This window comes from Squalius cephalus (genome assembly GCF_949319135.1).
Source record: "Squalius cephalus genome assembly, chromosome: 17".
Taxonomy (NCBI): Eukaryota; Metazoa; Chordata; class Actinopteri; order Cypriniformes; family Leuciscidae; genus Squalius; species Squalius cephalus.
The window spans coordinates 19,406,749-19,433,610 of NC_137138.1; the positions used below are offsets into that span (position 1 = coordinate 19,406,749).

Sequence of the window (26,862 nt, forward strand, 5' to 3'; positions counted from 1 at the left end):
TCAAGCCGACATTTATTTGACCAAAAATACAGAAAAAACTGTAATATTGTGGAATATTAATACAATTTAAAATAATGGTTTTCTATTTTAATATACTTTAAAATATAATTTATTTCTGTGATGCAAAGCTGAATTTTCATCAGCCATTACTCCAGTATTCAGTGTCGAATGATCCTTCAAAAATCACTCTAATTTGCTGATTTGATATTCAGTTATTCTTTGATGAGTAAGAAGTTAAATAAAGAACAGCATTTATTTAAAATAGAAATCGTTTGTAACGATATACCTTATATTTTTTTAAAACAAGAAATATATAAATATATTATCTTAAAAATATATAATTATAGCTTATGAAATTTGGCTTCTCAAGTAAATGAGAATTATTTGAGAATTATTAAGGATAACTGTGACTTTGTTTGTTTAAATGGTAAGTCTGAGCATTACAGGACTGTGATAATAAAGCATGGACACAAACTATTTCACACATCCACTATCCAGTTCTGCGGGTGTGATCAACTTTAACAAGTTGTGTTGGCTCCCCTCAGTGGCCACATATTGTCATATACTTTAATTTCTCACTCTACTGAAGTTTGTATTGACCAAAATGTAAAAAAAAAAAAAAGGTGCTTTATTGAAATTGAAAAACAAACAAACAAATAACATATGCTTAATGTCTCATTTGTTAACTTAAAAAAAAAAAAAAAAAACAATGTTTCAAAGTTAAAACCTAAACCTGATGGAATAAGAAGAAATTTGTGCTATTTAATTAGGAATAAAATTGAAAAAAGTAAAATATTTGCACTGGAAAAAAAAAAAAAAAATCCACTGCTTGTACTGCCTTATATTTATCTTAAATGTAAGTGTACATTTAGATTATATTCAGTGCAATGTAAATTAGGAAGATATCTATTAAGAACTGATTGTTTAATTGTTTATTTTGTGTTTTGATTAAGAATTCATGTGTGGTGCTGTATCCAGATGCTGTGGTGCTCAGCTGTTATATCGAACTATGTGAGCCGCATGCCGTTTAAATATCATGGCCTTTGAGCTGGGTCATTGCAGCTATTAATGTCTTGGGCTCCATGAGTTCTGCACACTCAAGCTATTGTACGAGTTGCTGTTGTTCAACTCAAATACTGGTATTTATCAATAGGCTAATTTACACTTCCATTGTACATAGTATTTAACAGCTGCGTTAAAAAGAAAACACCGTCTCTTCTTGTTCAAAAAGCGTAAACTTAGATTGAAAACGTAATCGGATGATGGCTACGCGCCGACCCCGCCCACTAATTAATATGCATGAGGGAGACTTTAAATAAGGAGAGCCGTCAACGAGGCATGGGTGCTGTTGCGTGCGGTCTGGTGTTTTACACTCTTACCTGATCCGAAGACGAGACTGCTGTCACCATGTCCAAACCACTGTCAGACCACGACAGGAAGAAGCAGATTTCTGTGAAGGGGCTCGCCGGTGTGGAGAATGTGTCGGACTTAAAGAAAAACTTTAATCGTCATTTGCATTTCACGCTGGTAAAGGACAGGAACGTATCCACCAAACGGGATTATTACTTTGCGCTCGCGCACACAGTCAGAGACCACTTGGTAGGCAGATGGATCAGAACACAGCAGCATTATTACGAGAAAGACCCCAAAGTAAGTTCATGCATGTCGAGAGTGTAGGCTACCAAAGCAAAAGCAAGTCCATGCATGACACTACTGCACCAAAACCAAAGACTTGTACGCAATTAATAACTACACCCGTCAATGCATCTCTAATAACATGGCATCTGTGCAGGGGCGATGCCCTGCTTGACCACAGCATTGTTGACCTTTTCTGACCCCTTCTTGAGAGCTCTTAAGGATCAGCAGCACCCTCAGCTAAATATAATCAGGATTCACTTATAGATTAAAAACAAAGTGCAAATGTAACTCATCTTTGGTAGTCTAATGTCATTTCTGCAATGACTTTGACTGGCATTAACCTGCAGACCTCAATTTAGGGAAAATGAATGAATATTTTATCTGATCAATAGCATGATCTGTACATTACTAGCACAAAAAGTGCATCTCCAGGTTAATGCATCCTGTCATGTGCATGCATAAAGAGCATCTTGATTTATATTAAACGTCTATATTTATATAATATTTGATCTGATTTACAGCTTATTATATTTCATTGAAAGGTTACTAGAGGGACCTTTTGTAAATATTAAAAAGATCAAGCAGCAGTAAAAGTAAAACAAGAATGTGTCAGTACTCAAGGCATCAAAATCTGAATCGGATGACAGGAGATGAAACCACAGCTCAGCATCCCTGACCTTTTCCTCTCCGGTCTAGCTCGAAATCCCTGGATGGAATTGGTGTCTAGGATATAAAGGTCAAAAGTTGCTCCCTAAAAGAAAGGTCACTGTAGAAACCTATATGGGAAGAGGTGTGTAATTCAGCCTCATAATAAATCAGAGTTATAAAGACTATACAAACTTTTTACAGGAAATACCATCAATAAAAAATGACATGGACTTCTTTAGAGAGTTCTATTCTGCTCCTGCTCCTCAAATATTAGAGCTCCAATGAGGCTCATGAGTCATGACTGTTTCCGTGAAAATGTGATTGTGGAAGTGATGTGAGAAACCTTGTCTAAGAAACCAGTTTCTTGAGTTCAAAGCTTGTATGCTAAGAAACTGCTGGTGTGGGCAGAAGTTTGTGGGTTACCGGGACATTGCCATCTGTTTCATAGTTTTTAACATCATTAAAAACTTGCACAACACGCTGGTCTACACTCAGAACTTCTTCATTAGCTGCTTTACAGAATAATATTACATACTCTGTAACCTTTTCTGCTGACCTCACTGCTGGTTATTTTTGCTGGAGTCAAAATGCCACTGTTATATAACACCATTGACCTTCCCCAATCTCTGACTAGTCTGTTTCAGCCCGTCATGCCACCACACACCCACACTCACCTCCACTGTCTCTTTCTCTCTCTTGCTTTTCATACCCAACACCAAAGGAAGGCCTAAAATGTCAAAGGCTACAACAGGGATGGTATCGGATTGCCATGCGTTAAATTATCCCTCTGCCAGAAAGTTTTAAAATAGTCCTTAATAAAGTCTAAAAATAGTGCCCAGGCGGAGGATGGTCCATGGAGAGCTTAACTTGGTAACCCCAAATCAATATATTGAAATTACATAACCATTACGGAAGCAATGTCATGTTCCTTATATATATTTATATAAAGAAATATTAACACTACAGTAAGGTTTCATTTAACTTCACTAGTTAACATGAACTAACAATGAAGAATACTTCTACATCATTTCTTAATATTTATTGATGTTAATTTCAACATTTTTAAAATAAAAAAATGTATGCATAAGTTAAAATGTACTATATGAACAAAAAATAAAACTTTTTTTTTTTTCTAACATTAAAGATTAATAAATGCTTTAAAAAAATTGCTCAAAGTTCATGTCAGAGTTGTAAAGAGTACCTGGAAACCATGGCTGAGTAACAGTACTGATAAATTAGAGCAAAAATGACACCATTACAATCACTCTTAAATGTCATACCGCCGGTTTCACAGACGAGGCTTAAGCCTAGTCCCAGACTAAAATGCATGTTTGAGCTGTTTCACCGGCTGCTTGTTCTCGTATATGAAACACGATTCAGCAACTACCTGCCAATGCACTTCACATAAAGTAGCCTTGTTGACAAGTATGGGTGAGTGAGGGCAAAATGCACAAAAATAGTACCTTCAGTGCCCTATAGATGGCGACTTCTTTAGTAGCAGAAATAAATTGCTGCAGAAAAAGTAAGGTGCCATGCAAAATGTAACAAATTATTGCATTTCTTATCAGAAATGTATTGGTATGCTGCTCGAAATTCATTGGTCGACGGCATCCATGTTTTTTGAGATGCGTGAATGTCCTCATAGACAATCCGTGGCACCTTGGACAAAGACACCGCATACCAGTTCCATAGTCCATCGTACTGACTGTGTAGATATAACCGTTTTCATGTTGTTGTTGGTTTTTATTTTATTTTATAGTGCCACTAAGTGGCCAGTCACTGCATCCTTTTTCATGCTACCACAGACTAAGCCCAATACATAGGTGTACCAAGTTTGGTGAAATTATCTTATTCCATTCAAGAGGGATAGCCGTTTTTGTAAAAGTGGTCATGCCCACTTCGAACATTTTGGCGTGAATTGAAATTTTGACCTTTTTTTTTTCAATAATTATTACTGACAATCAGACTCCAGAGAATTATTCTGCACTGGTGTGATTCTGATCGGGCAAAAAACCTAGGACTAGTAAGCAAAAGTAGGTTTTTCAAATATGCCTTGAGCCACGGATTCCAATGATATAAGACACTTGAGTCTGCGACAAACAGTTTAGGAGTTATGAGCCATTCCATACTTTTGCTCGCTATAGCACCACCATCAGGCCACTTGGGGCGAGCCTCGATGATGTTGTAGACGGGTTTGGACTTGCGGTTTGGTTTGCCTGATCACTTTTAGCTGATCCTTGGAAATTCTAACAATTACAATAGGGTTTCACCACTACGCGCTTTAACCCCTAATGATAAACACAAACAACGAATGACTCCTGACTAACTCTATCTTATCCTTCTTGTGTCTGTTAGCGTGTATATTACCTTTCCCTGGAGTTCTACATGGGCCGTACCTTGCAGAACACTATGGTGAACCTGGCCCTGGAGAACGCTTGTGATGAAGCCACATATCAGGTAAGACAACACTACGAAGCCAGTGTATTGCTTTAGATTATTGTTTTGAAACCAATTCATGATTACACACCTTGTACAGCTGGGTCTGGACATGGAAGAACTGCAGGAGATGGAGGAAGATGCTGGACTGGGAAATGGAGGCCTTGGCCGTCTTGCTGGTGAGTAATCTGACCTTAGGTTTGAAAGAGAAACCATCATTCTAAGTATATGGATTTTTGAAACTTTGCACAAGAAAGTCAGAGAATAGTGGAACAGCCTGATTTTGAAACTTTCAAAGCTACAGAACCTTTCTCAAGCATGATAAATCTGTTTCTGAAAAGTCGCCCTTGGTCTCTCTCTCTTTCTGTTAGCTTGCTTTCTGGACTCTATGGCCTCTCTTGGCCTGGCTGCCTACGGTTACGGAATTCGTTATGAATTTGGTATCTTCAACCAGAAAATCAGCAATGGCTGGCAGGTAGTTTAAATGACCTTTAATAGTTTGACTTAATTTGAAAAACAAAAAGAAAAGATAAACAAACTCCAATGAATTAATGGTGCTTGCTATTTCTAAACAACTGCCTAGCAACCACCTTTTCACATTCACATTTTTTTCCATTTGTAAACATGCATAGAAATGACTTAATTAAACATGTTTACTCTGCACATATCTTGAAATCTGTATAATATCAATGATCGGCAGGTTGAAGAGGCAGACGACTGGCTCCGCTATGGTAACCCATGGGAGAAAGCCCGTCCAGAATATATGCGTCCAGTGCACTTTTATGGTAGGACAGAGCATCACCCAGATGGAGTGAAATGGGTTGATACTCAGGTATAGCATCACCATTCATAAAGCTCTACATTTGTGTGTGTTAATACTATATTTATAAACCCCTTTTATATTGTTTACCCAGGTTGTCTTGGCTTTGCCCTACGACACCCCTGTACCCGGATACAGAAACAACATCGTAAACACCATGAGGCTGTGGTCTGCTAAAGCCCCATGCGATTTCAACCTGAAAGACTGTGAGTGCCAGTGACAGTTATCATACATGCTGAAAACACCAGCCTAGACCATACTAACCAGCATACTAAGGCCCAATATACTTCAAGCGTAATTGAAGAACGAACAGGTGTGAGGTCATTTCCAACAAAATCAGGCTAAAAGCTACTTAGTTTGGAGCTCATTTTTGGGAGTTTCCCGTAAAAGTTCTCTCTGGCCGGTAAACACCTTTAAAGCTACCACTGGTTTGTAGCGATGATGTAAAAGCAGAGATGGTCTTATTATTGGGAGATACGTGGCTCTACCATTGGAGAAAGCGTTACGGCTAACTTGGATCACGTGTGTCTTAATAACCAATCACATTACAGCCTTGACGTCATTTAGTTTCGTTCAGAGTTGCGCAACAGTCAGTCACTGTTTGTGGATACAATATAAATGAATGTAAACTGAATCCTACCTGTCACGCAGTTGTTTGTGACTTCTCTTATAAAACAGCATTTTTTTTCTGTGTAAACTCTAAAAATAGTAAACTCTTAAAATAGTACAAAACAAATGTTTAAGAGCAAATATGTTGAGGATTAGCCGATAGGCCGTAGATTCGTTAAATGATCAGCCGTTTTCCCACAAAAGCCATTTATTCAGTGTAGTGAAGGCTTTTTTCCATTGACATCCATAAAAAAAAAGGCCTCTGCTCTGTGTACCGTAGCATTAACAGGCGTAGTAACACTTGTAGGCCTTGCCTTTAAGTAGCTTTGTCGTAATAGTGTGGCTCTGAGGCTCTGCCATCTTTGATGTGGAAGTCCTATCTGGTTCATTTCTTTTGTACAGGTGGTCGAGGTCAAACATGAGTAAAAACATGAACACACTGCTTTATAGTAGAAATTGAAGTTGTAAATCTAATTTAAAGCGACACTGACACTTTTTTCATGTTTAATACTGTAAACATGTTTGATTTAAAGAAATCAATTGTACAAAATTCTATATAAATAAATGTGGTGCTATATATATATATATATATATATATATATATATATAGCACCACATTTAAATAAATAATAAATTAAATAATAAATAACAGACCGCTGCTAAGTATAACACACCGTTGCCATGAAAAACAGAGCGTTGCTATGGATGGAGGATTCAAACCGTAGAGACAGAACGGACTATGTTCTTTAGCAGAAGCAATACAATCGTTTTTAAATCAATAAACTCCTTTTTAAATCAATATGTTGTGTCAAATTATTGATTTATTTGGTAGGCAGCCATGTAATAAGCGGGATAATGTAGAGCGAGGTGGTTGTTATAGCAAATACAACCCCGTCAGGCCTCTTCAACTGCCTCGCTCTACATTATCCCTTACATACATATATATATATATATATATATATACCAAATAGACACACCTAAACCAGCTAATCTAGTTCTTACTAGGCATACTAGAAACTTCCAGGCAGGTGTGTTGAGGCAAGTTGGAGCTAAACTTTGCAGGACAGTGGCCCTCCAGGAGCATGTTTGTATACCCCTGCCTTAAACCATCCAATCTGGACTCTGTCTTACATGTTCTCCTTCCATCCTCAGTTAATGTTGGTGGCTACATTCAGGCCGTGCTGGACAGGAACCTGGCTGAGAACATCTCTCGTGTGCTCTACCCCAATGACAACGTCAGTAAACACACTATAGGTCCTTAATTTAAAGGAAAAGTTCACCCAGAAATGAACATTCAGTCAATATTTAAAGTTTGCTTTTACAATGTATGAAGACTGAGGCTTTCAAACTTTAAAAAGGGCCTCAAAAGCATCATAATACCATTCAATCTCTGGGTCAACTATTCCATTAAGGACAGCCATAGTTTTGACACAAGTGGTCTTTAAGCACCTGCCTGATGCTTTCGGTCCCTGTCTTGTAGTTTTTTGAGGGTAAGGAGCTCAGATTGAAGCAGGAGTACTTTGTAGTGGCTGCGACTCTCCAAGACATCATCCGCCGCTTCAAGGTTTCCAAGTTCGGCTCCAGGGATATTGTGCGCACAGACTTCAACACTATGCCTGACAAGGTCAGCTCCGTTCACCTATCTTATACATATATGAAGATCTTCTAAATTCTCATTGAAAGATGTGTGTCTTGATGTTTCTTTCAGGTGTGGGTGTCACAGCTCTGCTTTTCTTGATCTTCTTTTGTTTGACTGCTTTCAGGTGGCCATTCAGCTAAATGACACTCACCCTGCCTTAGCCATCCCTGAGCTGATGAGAGTGCTGGTTGATGAGGAAAAAATAGCTTGGGAGAAGGTTTGAGATTGTTTTTTTTTTTTTTTTTCATTTCTTCAAGTTTCATACAGCACTAAAAGGCCACAGACTCATAACTCTAGAGGGCGACAGAGTACAGACAAGCTCAGATCTCAAAAATGATACTGAACAGTGAACAACACCATCATTACATTCACTATATTACTTTTAAAATGATATTTGTTTTGTTCCTTATAGTTAACATTAAATAAAAGTGTTTTAAAATCCCAAGTTACTCTTGATATAAATGAAGTCTACTGGATAAGTTGTAAGCCAAACTGTGTAAACTCCCTCACTCTCTGCAGGCATGGGACATCTGCGTTAGGACCTGTGCCTACACCAACCACACTGTGCTGCCTGAGGCTCTGGAACGCTGGCCTATTGACCTCTTCCAGTCCCTGCTGCCCCGGCACCTCGAGATCATTTTCGAAATCAACCGCCGCCACATGGAGGTCCAGCTTCAACACAATACAAAACTATAACACACTTTTACACTACACCAGAGAGCCAAGATTTGGCCGTTCAAAAGTTTTGGGTCTGTAAAATGTTTAAGCAAATCTTTTAATGCCAAAACTATTATTGTGAAATATTGTTACAATTTAAAATAATTATTTTCTATTTCAATATATTTTAAAATGTAATTTATTCCTGTGATGGCAAAGCTGAATTTTCAGCATCATCACAGTGTCACATGATCCTTCAGAAATCATTCTAATATGCTGATTTGCTGCTCAAGAAAAAGTAGTGCTGTCAAATCGACGTTTGTGTTAATATAATAAATGTGTATATACAGTACATGTGTGTTTGCGTGTATAAATATATACATATTCTGTACATAAGCACATATACATATATTTATATATATATGTCACTTACATATATTAAATAAACACAAACTTTTATGTTAGATGCGATTAATCACGATTCATCGATTTGACAGCACTAGTTTTCCACAGTTATTTGATGAATAGAAAGTTCAAAAGAACTTTTGACAATATTTTGTAACATTTAAAGCATCCTTGGTTAATAAAAGTATTTCTTTCTTGCTGATAGATACCGTAACATCAAAAAGCGTGTTTTGTGAACGTGTTGTATACAGAACAGTCTGTTTGTTGTTATAGCGCGTGTCCTCTCTTTACCCCGGTGATGTGGACCGTATGCGCCGCATGTCTCTCATTGAGGAGGATGGACAGAAGAGAGTCAACATGGCTCATTTGTGCATCGTTGGCTCTCATGCAGTCAACGGTGTGGCACGTATCCACTCCGACATCCTCAAAGCTACCATGTATGTATTCAAACACACATACAGACAAACCATGTTAATCACAGATCTTTACATACAATCTTAACTAACTTGTGGTATTAAAGAAATTGTATAAATGACGATTCACACGATATGTCATATGACAGCTTTCTGTTCCTCGATAGTCTGACATTTAAGTCATTGGATCAGTAAGTCAGTGAACTGAACATGCGAATTGAATCATTGAACAAATTGTTGTTTTGAGATTGTGCAGTTTATACGGTTCACTAAACAGACTGAATGATTTGTTAATGAAATATTTTTACAAATCACCCGGTCACAGTCGTTCTCAGTGAATAATTGACTTAAATTTCTACTAGTTTCTAATGACATGTGGGTGAGTAAATAATGACCCTATTCCTTTACTAAATAGATTCAAAGACTTCTTTGAGATGGATCCAAAAAAGTTCCAGAACAAAACCAATGGTATCACCCCTCGCCGTTGGTTGGTGATGTGCAACCCTGGTCTGGCTGAGGTCATTGCAGAGGTTGGTGAGCTTCATAACTTCATTTGTTGTTTATTAACATAACTGACTGCGACTGTGACAGCAGCTGTCTGCACTAATTGCACTTTTATATAATGTATAATGTCATGGTGTGATAGTCATATTCCTGCTCTGACTTTCTTTGGCCTGCTCAAATCTTAGAGAATCGGAGAGGACTTCATTCGTGATCTGGATCAGCTGCAAAAGCTTCGTAATTTTGTCAACGATGAGGCTTTCATTCGAGATATCGCCAAAGTTAAACAGGTTAGAAATTATGAAAATGTGGCCCATATCAACTACCCAGTGGGTTTTGGAATTTAAAATGGATTTTTTTCTTGATGTTCTCTTCCAGGAGAACAAGCTGAAGTTCGCTGTGCACTTGGAAGAGCACTACAAAGTAAAGATCAACCCCAACTCAATGTTTGACCTTCAGGTGAAGAGAATCCATGAGTATAAGAGGCAGCTGCTCAACTGTCTACACATTATCACTTTCTACAACCGTAAGTGGCTTCTGCACTTTAAAGGGATAGTTCACCTAAAAATTAAAAAAACATCCTGTCATTTACTCCCTCTCAAGTTTTTCCAAACCTGTATACATTTCTTTGTTCTGCAAAGGAAGATATTTGGGAGAATGTTTGTAACCAAACAGATGGGGTCCGAATCCGAACATTCTCCCAAATATCTTCCTTTGCAGAACAAAGAAATGTGGAGAAAATAATGACAGAATTTTCATTTTTTGGTGAACTATCCCTTTAACTCCTTCATGTCCCCTTCTCATCAGTCAGGTGTATTTTTTGGAAGAGGAAATAAACATACATAAAAATTATATTTTATATTATAAAATAAAATAAATTAAACATTTCCCCCCTTTTTACTATTGCTTTTAGTCAGGGTTGTCTTCTCTGAGGAGAAGTTTTTGACATTTTTGTAAGAGAAAATAAGATTAAATTAATTAATGAAAACATATTTGTCCCTTTACCACTATCACTATCAGTCAGGGGTGTTTTCTTTGAGGAGATATAAAATAAATGAGTTATTTCTATTTTGCAGGTATCAGGAAAGAGCCTAACAAGCAGTGGACCCCAAGAACAATTATGATTGGAGGAAAGGTAATCTTAACATGTCAAGTGACTCCAGTGCAGTCAGATTAGCATGAAGATGTTTAATTCTTTTGTCATATCTGCATTGTTTTATGTGTTATAATGTTCTGCTCAATCTTTCCCAGGCTGCTCCAGGCTACCACACAGCTAAAATGATTATTCGTCTCATCACAGCTATTGGTGAGGTGGTAAACAATGACCCGGTGGTGGGCGACCGCCTCAAAGTCATTTTCCTGGAGAACTACAGAGTTACCCTTGCTGAGAAAGGTACCAAATTACAACATTTGAAGTGTCTTGATATTATCCAGGGGCGCCGGAAGGTGTAAAGATGGAGTTATCATATAAATTAAATTTGCATTTGTCCACTGGCAAAGACAAAAACCTCACAAATAACATTTCATGACACATTTTTACATTTATAAAACACATACACGATCAATGTAATTGAGAATTTCAAATGTTTAAGTTATTTTATTTTATTTTTAATCATACCTTGATATTTTAATAATATAATATAATTTAAGTTAATACTAAATGTGATTAATTAATAAAAAAATGGTTACAGGCTGGTTAAAACATTGCAGCATTGTAACTCTACCTGCCCGTCTTCGGTTCCTCACTTTAAAACTCATTTCAGCGCCACTTATACTGCCTTATATTCACCTGAAAGTGTGAGTCATGTGTTCATGAAGAATATCCTTGTTTTTGTCAGTGATCCCAGCATCTGACCTGTCCGAGCAGATCTCCACAGCCGGCACAGAAGCTTCTGGAACAGGCAACATGAAGTTCATGCTGAATGGAGCTCTGACCATCGGCACCATGGATGGAGCCAATGTGGAGATGGCAGAGGAAGCAGGAGATGACAATTTCTTTATTTTCGGCATGAGAGTGGAGGATGTCGAAGCCATGGATGCTAGAGGGTTTGGGAAAAAAATACTAATTTTAATACTAAATAAAATATTAAACAAAACAAAAATTGTTAGAATTTTGTGATATAATAATAAGCACTCACACTCAGTGTATGTATGTACTGTATGTGACATGACCTCCTTCCATCTGGCAGATACAACGCATCCGAGTTCTACAATCGTATTCCAGAGCTGAAGCAAGCCATGGACCAGATCTCTGGAGGGTTCTTCAGCCCAAAACAGCCAGACCTCTTCAAGGATATCGTCGAAATGCTGATGCACCATGATAGGTAGACAAATAGGAACAAGAGACATTCACGTACACATTACCACAAACACACATAGTCAGTCAAAGACACCATTTTTTCCCTGTTGTACAAGGAAAACATACAACTCCCAAGATAGGCATTATTTTTTACTGTAATTGAAAATTGTGCAGCCATCCATCCTGGAAACAAAATTCTTTCATTTTCCAAATGATTTGTATTTTCCTTCGTTTTAACAACTATACACAATATATATGGGGAGATAATTATAACTTATAACTAAAGGAACTACTGAACCTTACACATCATTTGCTGTTCATCTCACTGAGAGTTTATTTGAAGTCCATTCAAAAAATCTTATATCTGGGTCTTTAAAGAAATAGGCACCTTTTAATATAAATAATATGCTGCTGTAGAACATATTTTAACTACATTTGTATATGAATCATGTTTTTTTGCCGCACAGGTTCAAGGTGTTTGCTGACTATGAAGACTACATTAAATGCCAAGACAAAGTCAGTGCATTGTATAAGGTAAGTGTGCAAACTGTTTTTGTTGTTACATTGTCAAACAAATTGAGAAATTATGAACCTTGATCATTTAAAAATATCCTCCTGTTGACAGAAACCTAAGGAATGGACCAAGAAAGTCATCCTCAACATCGCCGGTTCAGGCAAGTTCTCCAGCGACCGCACCATCTCCCAGTACGCCCGTGAGATCTGGGGTGTAGAGCCCAGTCTGGAGAAGCTTGCTGCACCTGATGACCCAAATTAAACCAAGAACAACCTGTATGATCGAGCAACGCTAAATGCTCTATCTTCATGAATCTTGCTCTTTCTTCCTATGGCAACCCAAACGCAATCTGTCAATCTTCAATCTTAAATGTTCTGCCTCATTCACTTCACAAACAATCAATAACTTCAACAAACTCAATGTTCAACAGGTAACATCTATATCAGCATTATTCAGCAAAAACCAGGGCTGTATTTCCCAAAAGCATTGTAGATCGTAAAAACTATTGGCATACATGGTCTATATGGCCGTGTTTACACCTGGTATTAAGATGTGTTTTGTTTAATCGGATAACAAGTAGACGAGGCAGACATATACCTGTTTACACCTGGTGTTTTAATCCCATCTCTTTTGTCCACTTTCAAGCACTTCTGTCCTGATTTTTCAATCTAATGGACAAAAACTCGACGAACACGCCCGACGACGACGTGCGTGTTAGAAATCAGGAACGGTGAGAGAACATTGTGCTTGGTATGTTTTTCGTCTTCAAACCAAACTTGGGTCTCCAGCCAACAAAGTTTAAATCCTGTCTGGCTAGCGCACTTCCCATAATGTTTATGCTTTAGGTCAGTAGATGGAGAGTAGGCGGTCTTTGCTACTGTTTGAGCACAATCGACCACATGAGCGTTTATACTACGTAAGCAATCCAGTCGAATGCGTTTTCGACTACCTCTGGAAGTGGTCTAAAGTGGACAAGCTCAAAACATTTTAGACCCCTTTTACACCTGTATTTAGCGTTGTCCACTTGTGATTCGATCGACCAAAATGCATCTTAATTCCAGGTGTAAACAGGGTCTATTATCTACATAGGCTCAGTGTTGTGGAAAGTTACTTTTAAAAGTAATGCATTACAGTATTGTGTTACTCCCTAAAAAGTAACTAGTTGTGTTAGTTACTTTTTTGGAAAGTAATGCATTACATTACTTTTGCGTTACTTTTCTCATTTTTTTTTTTTTTTAGAACAAAAAAAGTTATTTTGAAACACAAATGTGATGTTTATTTAAATGAAAGTTCAGCCCCAAAGATTGTTGCTTAATAAAGTGAGATTAAATACATAAAGTATATTTGTATTCTTTAACATATTAATTATTGCAGGTTTGCATAATATTCTGAGTTTGCATTCGACTGTTTTTATTCATTTCGAGGTATACTAAATCTGTTTTTGTGCAAGTGAGTTGAGTAAATGCTTTCTCACAATTAGATTAGAACTACAATGACCATCATGTTCAGACAGCGCACACAACACCTGTGCACTTATTTGAAAAAGTAACTCAAAGTAAAGATATTTTGTTGTAAATGTAAAAGTAATACGTTACTTTACTTATTACTTGGAAAAAAAGTAATCGGATTATGTGACTCGCGTTACTTGTAATGTTACCCACAACACTGTATAGGCTTAAGATGCTTTTGGGAAACGCTCTGAATTGCATATTCAGAATGAGATGAGGAAAAATCACATCCAAGAAGGTTCTTGATGTTATATTTGGGTTTTGAAATTCAATAGATGTTTTTTTCCCCCATCTAAACTGTTCAAACACTGCATACTTGGAAGGGAAAAAAAATCCAATTAAATCCAATCTCAAACACTGTTGCATTTGGCTGTTAGTTCTTAAAGGATTAGGAGCATGCTTAAAATGACAAGATTGTCAGTAATGTGTGTAAAATGGCTGGTGTAGGGGGTTACGGTTGCTTTTAAAGTGAGGCAGTAAGCAGTGCTCATATGTATGTGAATCTTCACTTCTAACATTTTTTGGATTGTGTAATGTGTAAAAGTCACAAAAATCATGCACTTAAAAGTCTCTCTCATCAGCTGTTATTAATAATCATAACCAGCCATCCCAAATACAAGGCCTTTTTTCAATTATTGTTGTTAAAGAACAACAAAACTGTGTAATAAATTACAAATAAACTGCTTGGTTCTGTTATTTATCTCACCAGTTTGCTAAGAATGAGAATAAGTGTTATGTAAACACACACTCATTGACCCATTCATGCTGGACACTTTAGTATTTACCCACGTGTGAGCAATCTCTCACACACTGCATGCATACAAGCAATGTTTGAAATCAGGGGTCAGTTATGCTATGCGCTGCCAATAAACAATCTATTTGATGCGCAGTACTGTAATGGGTAACCAGCAATGTCTAGAGCTTGGGTACACCGCCACGATTGCGTGAGGAATGCTAAATCCCCCCCATTGCACCTTCAACCTTGAGGTCATCTCACAAACTGGCAGGGGAACGCAAGAAACTGGCTTGATCTGTCACAGTGTGTTTCAAGCGAAGGTCTACGCTGAGTTATTTGCTCTGGCAGCTGGTGTTGCTCTTCACTGGAGCGATTTGGAGATAAACGGGTCCTGACTTTCCATTCACACTGCAGAACGGGGGCCACTGGATTATCGCAGACGTCTGTTGCTTCACTTTACAACATTCTGTGCAAAAATGTCTGTGGCTAGAATGAATGTGTAATGTCAATTCCCCTCAAGTTAATGCAGGTGGAGTTCATCACATTAACTGTGAATAACTTCAATTTACGTCTATGTCAGCCTTATTCAGCAAAAACTGATGATTCAGGATTCTGGTCATTCTAAATCTATGCAACCGCAAGGGCTGCGTCCGTAAAACTTATTGGCAGCTGACTTGTTGCCTCGATGACTTTGTTGGCAGCTTTTGTGTACAAAGGTACCTCAAGAAACTGATTTCGGACAGATTTCTGAGGCGGTTTAATGATCTACAGCAAAATAGAATGAGCTTTGCTGATAACTAAGCAAATATTTAATTACTACAATAGTAATTTCTCACTGGAAATGACATCAGAAGTGAATCATCAGAAATCACCATCTTTATTTTTTTACTTAACTGTCACAGAATGGAAAGCACAGGATTGTGGGATATCAAAGGTAGTGAAGGATACAGCTATGCTGCCTTCAAAAACCAATCGTTTACATTTATACATTTGGCAGACACTTTTATCTAAAGTGACTTGCATTGCATTTCAAGGTACACATTCTTATCAGTTCTTGCTTTCCCTGGGAATCAAACCCATGACCTTGCCGTTGCAAGCGCCAACACTCTACTGTTTGAGCTACAGGAAAGCTCTCCTTCTCATCTCCTTCATCTCTGATCAGATGAAGGGATCTCAGGAGACAGGAAGAGAAGCTAACATTGGATTCGGACGTGCCTTGATGCCTTTCTACCTTGGAAAGGCAGCATTTCTACATTTTCGGACACAGCCAAAATGTTCACTTTGACACAAAATAATTGTTGTTCTATCATAAATGCATACACATCAATACTGGCCACTGTAGGGAACACATTTCGGAGTTTTAAAACGAGGGTCTTAGGGACCCCCAAGGGAAATTTGAGAATAAATTTTGTCAGGGTTCTGTCACTTCTGTCTAGTCTATTTCTTGGTTTTGAGACAGAGCCCTGACACTCCTTGTTTTGTCTTGTCTGTGCCTTGCTTTCATGTCATGTTTTGTGTGAACACGTGGCTTATGAGCTGTTCATGTCTTGTTTTGTTGGGGCAAATGGCTGGTGATTGTGTTTGCTGGCCATGTGCTCACACACCAAACGTGGCAAACACATGAGCACATGTGGGCACATGAGGACAGTCATGTATTTCCTTGTGCCATGCGCCCTCATGTCGATTGTCTAACCCAGCCCATCTTGTTACCTGATTATTGGTTCATTTGGCCCACCCGTCCTCCCTCGTTACCTGCCTTGTTTGCTCCCTACTCTCCCTGTGTTTTCAGTCCTGTGCTGGATTGTTGTGTCAAGTCAAGTCAAGTCGAGTCGAGTCGAGTCAAGTCGTTTTTAATAAATAAAAGCCCATCAACTCTGCACCCGAGTCATCGCTCCTTTCATCACTTCCACACCTGACAAAATTTTCTTTCAATGTACGTTCAGTATTATGTTTTATTTTTTCTAAAGAGTTATTTCCTTGCCACTGTTACCTGTAGCTTGCTCACTAGTCACAGCACTGTAGAACTGCTTTGGAACAATATTTAATATTCAAAGTGAAATGTTCTTATATTATAATAGGATTAGGAAATATACACTGTTGACTTATACAAAGTTTTATATAATATATATTTAAACATTTGAATAAAATAAATATATATCATTATATATTTCTTAATAATTGTTATATACATTACATTTTATTTTTTATTTGATCAAAAATACAGTAAAAATGAATATTGTGAAATGGTATTGCTATTCAAAATAACTGCTTGTAATATATTTTAAGCTGTGATTTATTCCTGTGATGGCAAAGATGAATTTTCAGCAGCCATGACTCTCAGAAATCAGTCTGCAGTGTCACGTGATCCTTCAGAAAAGCGAATTGTACAATTTTGCATATGTGATGTTGTCTTATCATACTAATTTTTCCTCACACAGTTTAAATGGATCTGTATATATAAAAATATAAAGCTGCCTATATTTTAGGAAAGAGATTCATCATAAGGGGGTCCTAAAATATTAAAGCATTAAACAGTTTGAAAAAACTGAACACACACAATGATAACAGCCCAATAAAACTGATATCATTGACACAGTCAGTCAAGTGTGTTGTCTTACACAAGACTGAATATAACCTATACTGTAGGTGTGTGTTTATGAGGTACATTTTGAACTTTGAGAGTCAGAGGACATACACAGCTGTCTATGGATAAACATCATTGGTTACTCTTCTACTTTGTCAAACCTGCTCTGTCTCACTCATTGCTTGAGTGAACAAAATGTTCTGCCTACGTTCAGCTAAGCAGAGAGTTATGCCTTAAAGTAATTAATTTACCCATAATCCCCTCCTCCTTTCACATTGATAGTGAGACTTGAAGTCCCGCACACTAATCTACCCTGAGTTGTACTCAGTTCCTCACAGTAACACCCCACTGGCTCGACACTGTTACATCTTCAGGACACAGCAGGTACGGGCACAGAGGTTAGCCAAGGGATTCCAGAAGGAGCACAACAACTTCAGTCTAGCTGAGGCATCTCTTCCCGTGCCTCATGGAAAAGTCTGTTCATGCCACAAGCGGTTTAAACGTGGACCTTCTAATCCAGAGCAAACCTTTGGTGCATTTCCACAAGAAAGCCTGAGGAATTTAAGAGCTGATTATACAACAATGCATAACAGTTTCTCTATTTATTTCTCCTATTAAGAATATCTTTCTAGTTCCATTTGTTTTCTAAGGAGAAAATTCAGGACATCCAAGTCACCACAGGTCCGTGCGCACTTGTTTTTTATGCTCATCTGTGAAGCTTTTTATTTAGTGTCTTATTTGTATTTAATTTGTATTGCATTTGAGGCCTACACTGAAAAAATTGATATAGAAACATTTTTCTCTCAAATTGCTTGTACATTTAAAGATTAATTACACTGAAAAAATAAGTTCTGAATCATGCACCAATTGTTCTACATATCCTAATCATTTGTTAACAATTCATTACTTCAATGAGCTAATTGTTTCTGCCTTAAATTAATACAGTTTAAATTAAGACATTATTAGCTAACTGTGTGATTTGTATGTACATTTCTGAAATACATAACTAAGACAGTTACCTCTGATAACAGATCACTCTAAATTGTATTTTCTGTAAAGCTGCTTTGAAACAATATTGTGAAAAGCGCTATACATATAAATGTGAATTGAATGTAACTGAATTGAAAAAATAAGTAACATTGAATTAAACATGAAATTTTAAGGTAGAAAGACTGAAATAGTATTTCTTGTAAAACATAAGTAAAATGTAATCTTTATGTACAACTTTTTTATACAGTGATGCCAATATTATTAGCATAATATGTTTACATCTCCATAATATCTACACTTGTACTTTTAATTATTTGGATAAACTCATCTGCTAAATTATTATATTTAAATCTGATATGTTGCAAAGTAATTGTTTTATGATTGCAATATAATTTTATTGTGATAAATGCAGTGCATTACCTATTCCAGAGCCTATACGTGAATGTTCAGGGCTTTTGACCAACATGCCTTATCTTTATATTCCCACAGACACATTTTACAACTCACTTTGCAGAACATTGGGTTATAAACTGTATATCTCACGTGAGGTGTGATACCTGTGATATTCCCTGTTGTTGTGGACATCTGAGCCATGGCCTTTTCTGACCTGCTGGAGCAGGTGGGCAGCACAGGACGCTTTCAGATCCTGCATGTCACCCTGTTGAGTATGCCCATCCTGATGATGGCCAGCCATAACCTGCTGCAGAATTTTGTGGCCTCTGTGCCGCCGCACCACTGCGCCCCCTACGCCAATTTCTCAATGTCCTCCAAGGGGGACATGCTGCGGGCAACGGTGCCCCTGGGCCCGAACGGCCAACCGGAACGTTGCAGACGCTACGCCTATCCTCAGTGGCAGCTCCTGAACAGCAATAGTTCAGAGAGCCTACAGGAAGAGGATGTGGAAGAGATAGAGATGCAGAAGTGTGAGGATGGATGGTACTACAACATGACAGAAATGAGCTCGACTATTATTAGTGAGGTAAGTGTTAAATGTCTTTCCATTATTATTATTATTATGAGCAAAAAGTTTGCTTTCATGGTGACATTAATGTTAATTTCATCATTTCAACAAAAGTCTGTTTCTATTACGTGCAATGTGACCTAACATGAATAACAATGAACACTTTTTTTATTTTTATTAAAATGCTGTAAAACACGTTGTTCATTGTTAGCTAATGCATTAAAGGAGAACTCCGGTCAATTTTAACATTGAGCTCATTTTTTTGTCAATTTGGAGTGCTGTCAATACAGAGAACAACGACAAAAATCGGTGTTGCCTACACCGTGTTATCCTCTTTTTAAAATTTGCACCCTGTTGACTTCAATGGGGCAATATTTAAACCTGCTTTTAGCCTCTTAACATCCTTGATGTGTCATTACAAGTGCACAGGTCATGTGAGTGATTCCTTCAGAGTGAACACGAGTGAATCTGACTGCAGTAGATGTGAAAGAAATGGATAAAAATGATGTTATTTAAGCCAGCGCAAATACCTGTATTTACATCCTGTTTTCGGTTGAAGTCCAAAGTAGTCGATTGTCGAGTTCACGATCACGATCCTTTAACAAATGAGACCTTATTGTAAAGTGTTGCCAAAAAAGTAAAGAAAAAGCACCATTTGTGCAATAATTCAATGAAAATCATATATTTGTAAGTGCGCCTTGTGTCTCCAAATACTTTTTTGGGGCACTGAATGACTTCTGCCTGTTCACCATGCAATAAGCAAAGAAAGGAAAGTGGTATGTTTGGTAACACTTTATTTTAAGGTGATGTAGTTATACATGTAGTAATAACAGTAAATTATGCATATTTACAAGTAACTAAACCTAAACCAAACCATAACTCTAAGCACATGTAGTTAAATAATATAATACAGTACTTATTTGCGTAATGTAACTAAGTTGCCTTAAAATAAAGTGTAATATGTTTTTTCCATGTGTGCTTTTAATTAAAATGTTGATTCTTTTAGTGGGATTTGGTTTGTGACCAGCGTGCACTAAAACAGATGAGTCAAACTACCTATATGGGAGGCGTCCTTGTGGGAGCAGTGGTTTTTGGGGGACTTTCTGACAGGTTGTGACAGCTTTTACAGTTAAATATGACAACATATAACAACATAAACGATATAATAATACATTTCATTATATAACACATCTGACAGAGAAATGCAGTATAGCACACTAATTAAATTCCCCCAATCTGGTGTAGATTTGGCCGGCGCATTTTACTGCTGATCTCTAACCTGATGATGGCGGTTGGAGGAACATGTGCTGCCTTCTCCACATCCTTCACCATGTTTTGCATTTTCCGTGTCTGCTGTGGCATGGCCCTTTCTGGTTTGGTGCTCAATTCTTTCTCACTAAGTGAGTACAGTGAATAACACAGCTGTGGATTAGAAGTTGGCATCTATTCAATTCATTTGATTTACATTGTATTTGGTGACATCTAGAGGAGAAAAGCATGAAGTGTCATTGTTGCTTCTCCTCAGTTGTGGAATGGATCCCCACGCGTGTGCGGACGGTGGTGGGCACAGGAACGGGCTACTGCTACACCACAGGCCAGCTGATCCTGGCAGCCGTCGCTTACAACATCAGAGACTGGCGCTGGCTTACACTGGCCGTCTCCTTGCCTTTCTATGTGTCCTTCCTCTACTCGTGGTGTGTCTTCTGCTCGTGACGGTTTCTACTAAACAAAGTTCAAAAGAACAGCATTTATTTGAAATAGAAATCTTTTGTAACATTAGTGTCATATTGGATCAATTTAATGCCCCCTTTCTAAATAAAAGTGTCAAAGGAAGCAGGAATAAAAAAAAAGGTAGCTGAATCTATGTGCAGCATTATTAAATAACAAGTCAAAGTAACCAAGCACTCATATTACTCAGAACTTGTAAGAAATTTGAATGGATCAACCAGTATACATTGGCAATCATGGACAAAGAACAACTGAAAATGAGCGCTAACACTGGAGCTAAACGGGATAATTAACCAGACACAGGTGAAACAAATGAGGGCAAATCAAAAACCATGGCAACAGATGAATTAACACACGAAACTGAACTGGGAACAAAGCTAAACTAAACACAAAGTTCTAGTCAAGCAAAACACAAACACAGATCAAACATGATAACCCCCCCTACCAAAAAAAAAAAAAAAAAAAAGTCCAACAGAGGAGGGTAGTAGGGAACTTAGGAGGAGGATGTAGAGCTGGCAGATGGGATAACCCAGGACGAGGGAGTAGATGATGGGGTGGAGCGCCAAGGCGCAGATGAAGGCAGAGCGAAGACTGACCAAAGCGGAGCCGGAGTGACGAGAAAGCCCAGTGGAGCCTTAAGGATGACGGTCCCGGGTGGTGCAGAGGGAGTAAGGAGCCAAGGTTGAGCCAACTAGTCTAAGGGTCAAGGTGGAGTGAAGGGCTTGCATGTATGAGGTGGAGCTAGAGGGTCGACACACCAGGGCAGAGCTGGTGAACAGGAAGACCAAGGCGGATCCGACCTGCTGAGAGGAGCCAGCAAAGGAGTTGAAGGGCTGAAGGGAGCCAGCAGAGACAGGGCCGAAGAAATGGATAGCGTGGGCAGAGGGTTACGAGATGGCCTTCTTAGCTGTGATAGCGTAGGCAAAGAGTTGGCCTCCTTGACCAATATTGGGCAGGCAGAGGAGGGGGGAGTGGGATGCAGGGTGGGAGCATCATTAACAACAGTGACCTGGTGCTGGGCGGAACCAATGGCGACAAGAGATCCTGGGAAACATCTTCCTCCAATTCCTCACACAATTGTTTAGAAGTGCACAACTCACCCTCAGGGAATGGACAAGGCTCCACGTCATGCCCAAGAACTCCACTAACACACACTCTGGGACAGATGTTGAGGTGTCCGCTCTGGCATGGACTCCCGGTCTGCGGTGGGCTCTGGCTTACTATCCTTTGCGGGCTTGGGCTTGGGCTTGGGTTCTAGGTCCGTGGAGGATTTGGGTGCTGGCCTAGGGAGGACTGGAGTAGATAATTGCAACAGGCAAGGGGCAAGTTAGTCTGGGGCATGTTCATCTTCCATCTCCTCCACGACAAAATCAGAACCTTACACAAACACATGAATATGTTTATTAATGTTAAGTCTTTAATAATATTAAGTCATAATTAAAATAATTGCATAATATTTTTATTGTAAATAAAAATCCATTGTAGGAAGTCAACCACCAAGTCAGTGTTTATTTTACTCATATGTAGCAGTAGTCATGTTCGAGTTTTTATCTTCTGCAGGTGGTTCTTAGAGTCTGCTCGTTGGCTGGTCCTGACCAAGAAATCAGAACAGGCAGTAGAAAACCTCAAAACGGTGGCTCGCATAAATGGACGCCGTGCAGAAGCCAATAAAATCAACCTTGAGGTATGACTTTATGAGGGTTGTGTCAATTTCAGCATCCTCCGGGTCATTCTGAATGCTTATTCTGCTGTGGTTGTGCATGCAGATGTTGCAAGAGTCCATGAAGAAGGAGATGGCTTGTTCACAGGGGTCTTACAGTGCTCTAGACCTCCTACGCACATCCACTATGAGGACCATCACCGTGTGCCTTAGCGCAGTCTGGTCAGTCACTCAATCTCATTCAGTACCAACAAGCATTTGAATTATACCACACCTGTGACCCTTGAACTGTAACATCTCAGGTTCTCAACCAGCTTCGCCTACTATGGCCTCTCCATGGATCTGCAGAAATTTGGGGTCAGCATTTATCTAATCCAGGTCATCTTTGGAGCAGTGGATATACCAGCCAAAATCTTGGTTACGATATCCATGAGCTTCTTAGGACGAAGACCATCTCAGTGCGGAAGTCTTATACTGTCTGGTGTGATGATACTCATTAATCTTCTGGTGCCTTATGGTGAGAATTTGAACCTGGTTAGCAGTAGAGCGCTGTAATAATAAAACTGCAAATGTGAAATGAGACCATTGTCACATAGGGTCACCACAGAAATTGAACCATGGCGTTTCAAGTTTGACATTCACATGGCTGATCATGGAACTATGTGTTTGTGACACTTATTTTTGTGCATGTGCAGATATGCAAGTGTTACGCACCAGCCTGTCAGTGATTGGGAAGGGCTGCTTGGCTGCGTCATTCAGCTGCTGTTACCTGTACTCTGGAGAGCTCTATCCTACGGTCATCCGGTAATTAAATCCTAAAACAACATAAAAAATTCCCTACGATTCACAGCTTAATTGCACTTGTTACCATGTCTTGAACATTACCGGGGGAGGGTTGTAATGATCTTTTTATTTAAAGTAAACAAATAACTAAAGGATTTAAAATGGATTTAAGGGAATAAAGAAAAAGACAGAAGAGCAGTAATAGAACAAGAACAATATCTTTTAAACAATTTGAGCTATATGCACACATTCACTTTTATACATAACACAAAATGTTTCTTGTCATGTAGGCTAAATAATTCAGCCTATTTTCAATCTGACAAGTCAAATATTAAATGGTTAGCTACTTGCATCTTACCTCACAGTCTTTTACCATTAAAAACAGTAGTGTTGCACTAGAATTCATGTTTGATGTTTGTGAATGCCTTTTAGTTAAATCCCACCTTCTTTGAGTTAATTGGTCATGTCAATCCGCCGACTGCAGACCAGCCTAAAAATGTCACTTTTAAACCTTTTGTCATTCTAATAACAAATAGAGCAGTATTAATTTGTCCATTTCTAATTTTGGGGGAGGGACTTGTTTCCCTCAATTGATATGGTGGTTACGGCCCTGTTTGCATATCATTTTGTTTCTTTTTGACAAGCAATAACAAGAATCCCAGAATCCCATATTATTTTCCAGTGCAACTGATGTCAACGTATGCAATTTTCTGCCGTGTCCTCTCAGTCAGAATGGAATGGGATGTGTGTCCATGATGGCTCGGTTTGGAGCAATGGTGGCCCCCATGGTGCTTCTTCTGGGAGAGGATTCCCCATGGCTATCTGGTCTTATCTACGGAGGGGCTCCAATTCTCAGTGGGATTATCGCCTTTTTTCTCCCAGAAACCCTTGGACAACCTTTGCCTGATACTATGCAGGATGTGGATGACAGGTGAAGCCAGTGCACTGTAAAATATAAAAAGTTGATTTAACTTAAAAAAAATAAAGTAACTAGCTGCAAAGCATTTTTGAGTTTACTCAACTTCAGTGGTCGAAGTTATGCCAAATCATTTTTGAATGTTCACTAAAATGATTTGATTAAGTTAATTTGACCTTTCTTAGTCAGTTCATCTAACTATCAGTCCAACTCAAAGAAACAAGTAAGCACAACTACAGAGGCCTGAAGTTCACTAAACTCAAAAAACTAAAATTTCTCCAAATATCTCACCCATATATTTGTATAGCCCTCACATTAAGAATCCAAATGCAGGGAGTACAAACCATAATGTAAATACATCACAATACAAAAGACATTGCCATCATTACAAAAATTATTTAGTGACAATTCTGCAAAACAGCAAATTTTCTGTCTGCATGAGGTACATGTATAGAAGGTGATGAAGTTATACTTCACAATGTTTTTGCTCACCCTCAAAAAGTGACAATTTTAACATGTTATATAAAAATATCTGTGGGGTATTTTTTAGCTAAAACTTCCCATCCACACACTGGGGACATCAGAGACTTATTTTACATCTTGTAAAAAGGGGCATTATACCAGCCCTTTAAACGACAAAATCAAAACATTAAGTTTTCTCAACTTAATTGTCTGTATTCATTGGACAAAATTGTAGTAAACATAGTTTTTACAAGTAAACATTTGCAACTGGATTTTTTACAGTGTGGTGGCTTGATATACATTAAAGTTTTGTGCTGGTTGAACCTGATCATGATGCAATTGATATCGCAAGAGAATGTTACGTCAAAAGTTAAAGTGCAAGACTGCAAGTGAGCAAAGTGTCATTGTAAATTGGTAACCATAACATGTTTCTCAACTCTTTCACTCATTAGAGGTTTAGGATGGACAAATTCTAAAAGATTACCTGAAAAAAAGGATTTGGCCGAGAAGGATCCCAGTTGTGTCCACCTGAAAGAGTCTGCCTGAGACGGTCATCACTGCAGTATATGACATAAATGGAGATGATCATTGCCATACAGAAGAGAACTTAAGTGTTATGATGAAAACAACCAACGGCTGTAAATGGGGGTTTGTGATGTTTTTTCGTTTTGTTTTTCTTAATGTAAGTTAAAAGTATTATTTACTTGTACGAAGTGAGAAATATAGCTTCATATGGAGCTTTGTGCTCTTTAGAAATATTTTACTTGTGTGTGTGTGTGTGTGTGTGAAATTTTTGTTTTATTACATGAATGAGGAAAAGAAATAAAGAACACAAATTGTTAATGAATGGGGTTTGTTTTGTTGATATTTATTAGAGCTTTCATAAGTAGTTTTCTGTAAAATGCATCCAAATGAATAAATATAAATAATGTATTATTAATTATTTAATTTCATGTCATACTGTCATTTAGCCTGTTGGCTGGTAGAGTGGCTGATAACATAATCTCTCAGATTAAATTAAGTTTTTTTGTATTTGAGTGACAATTTTGTAGGGCTGAGCGAATATGGGTAGAACTCTACTGCCCTAGTACTTCAGAAACCCCTTTTATGTGAATTAAACGTGGCACAATGGCCTTTATCATCACAGTAGAGCAAGGGATTCATCAATTTGCTGAATGAGGACTGTTGGGAGTGGGACACTCCTGGCACAGAATGGTTCTGTCTCGAGAGACAGAGTCGTTTACACCTCAATGACACATCTGTACCGTTTGCTTCACATGTCATGCACTCCACTATACTATTTATCAACTAGTGTGTTCTAACATGTAACTATGTCATGTTTGGTCTTATCTGACAGCTTATAAACTGAAATGAACGGTGGTGAACTTAATAGATCTAGGTACTGTTGCTTAAACATGCATTAAGAAGAATGTGTTAACGTTCTTCTCCCCCTCTTAATCACTACCATTTGCCTCATCTTTTGGTTTCCTGTCGGTCGGTTTTGATTCCACTCATGCTTAACAATGCTTTGCTCGGGGTATAAGAAGAAAAGTAACTGATGAATCTGAGAAAGACTTTAACTCTGCCACTCCTGCACACCGGTGCTTAACTCATACTATGAAAAAGGATTTTACGGCCTCTTCTGCACAGCAGTGCATTATTTGTTACAACTAATTTTTCTATACAGAATTTATACTGTATATTTAAACATGTAAATACTTGATAAATACTTATTATTATAAATACTTAATAAATAAATGTGCCTGCTTTAAAGGCTCTGAGAATCTTTCTTTTTATCACTGATGATGTTGAAAGCTTAAGTGATAACTTTCGTTATCTAAGCCAAGCGTTCAGGTTAAATCCTATGTTTTCAGTTCTAAAAAAGACCTTTACCTTTAAAGAATAAGAGGTTAAAGAAACAACTTTAATTGAGTCAGATTCATTATATTGGAGTC

The 26,862-nt window shown here is 38.1% G+C and overlaps 2 protein-coding genes across 2 annotated transcripts; both read left to right on the plus strand.

Annotated features, from left to right (window-relative positions):
• Nucleotides 1-1,328: 1,328 nt before the first annotated feature.
• pygma (phosphorylase, glycogen, muscle A) lies at nucleotides 1,329-14,783 on the plus strand. The gene is made up of 20 exons (XM_079846625.1): nucleotides 1,329-1,650; nucleotides 4,642-4,743; nucleotides 4,823-4,901; nucleotides 5,094-5,197; nucleotides 5,423-5,554; nucleotides 5,637-5,748; nucleotides 7,304-7,386; nucleotides 7,632-7,775; nucleotides 7,915-8,007; nucleotides 8,310-8,456; nucleotides 9,126-9,289; nucleotides 9,681-9,795; nucleotides 9,955-10,056; nucleotides 10,145-10,292; nucleotides 10,843-10,901; nucleotides 11,018-11,159; nucleotides 11,605-11,812; nucleotides 11,956-12,090; nucleotides 12,533-12,599; nucleotides 12,691-14,783. The coding sequence occupies exons 1-20, from the start codon at nucleotides 1,408-1,410 to the stop codon at nucleotides 12,838-12,840; spliced, it is 2,529 nt and encodes an 842-aa protein (XP_079702751.1). The 5' UTR covers nucleotides 1,329-1,407; the 3' UTR covers nucleotides 12,841-14,783.
• Nucleotides 14,784-17,707: 2,924 nt separating this feature from the next.
• Nucleotides 17,708-25,752, plus strand: slc22a6l (solute carrier family 22 member 6, like). The gene is made up of 11 exons (XM_079848020.1): nucleotides 17,708-18,088; nucleotides 18,887-19,376; nucleotides 20,365-20,468; nucleotides 20,604-20,758; nucleotides 20,884-21,052; nucleotides 22,647-22,770; nucleotides 22,853-22,968; nucleotides 23,049-23,263; nucleotides 23,442-23,550; nucleotides 24,257-24,460; nucleotides 25,360-25,752. The coding sequence occupies exons 2-11, from the start codon at nucleotides 18,990-18,992 to the stop codon at nucleotides 25,451-25,453; spliced, it is 1,677 nt and encodes a 558-aa protein (XP_079704146.1). The 5' UTR covers nucleotides 17,708-18,088; nucleotides 18,887-18,989; the 3' UTR covers nucleotides 25,454-25,752.
• Nucleotides 25,753-26,862: the final 1,110 nt, after the last annotated feature.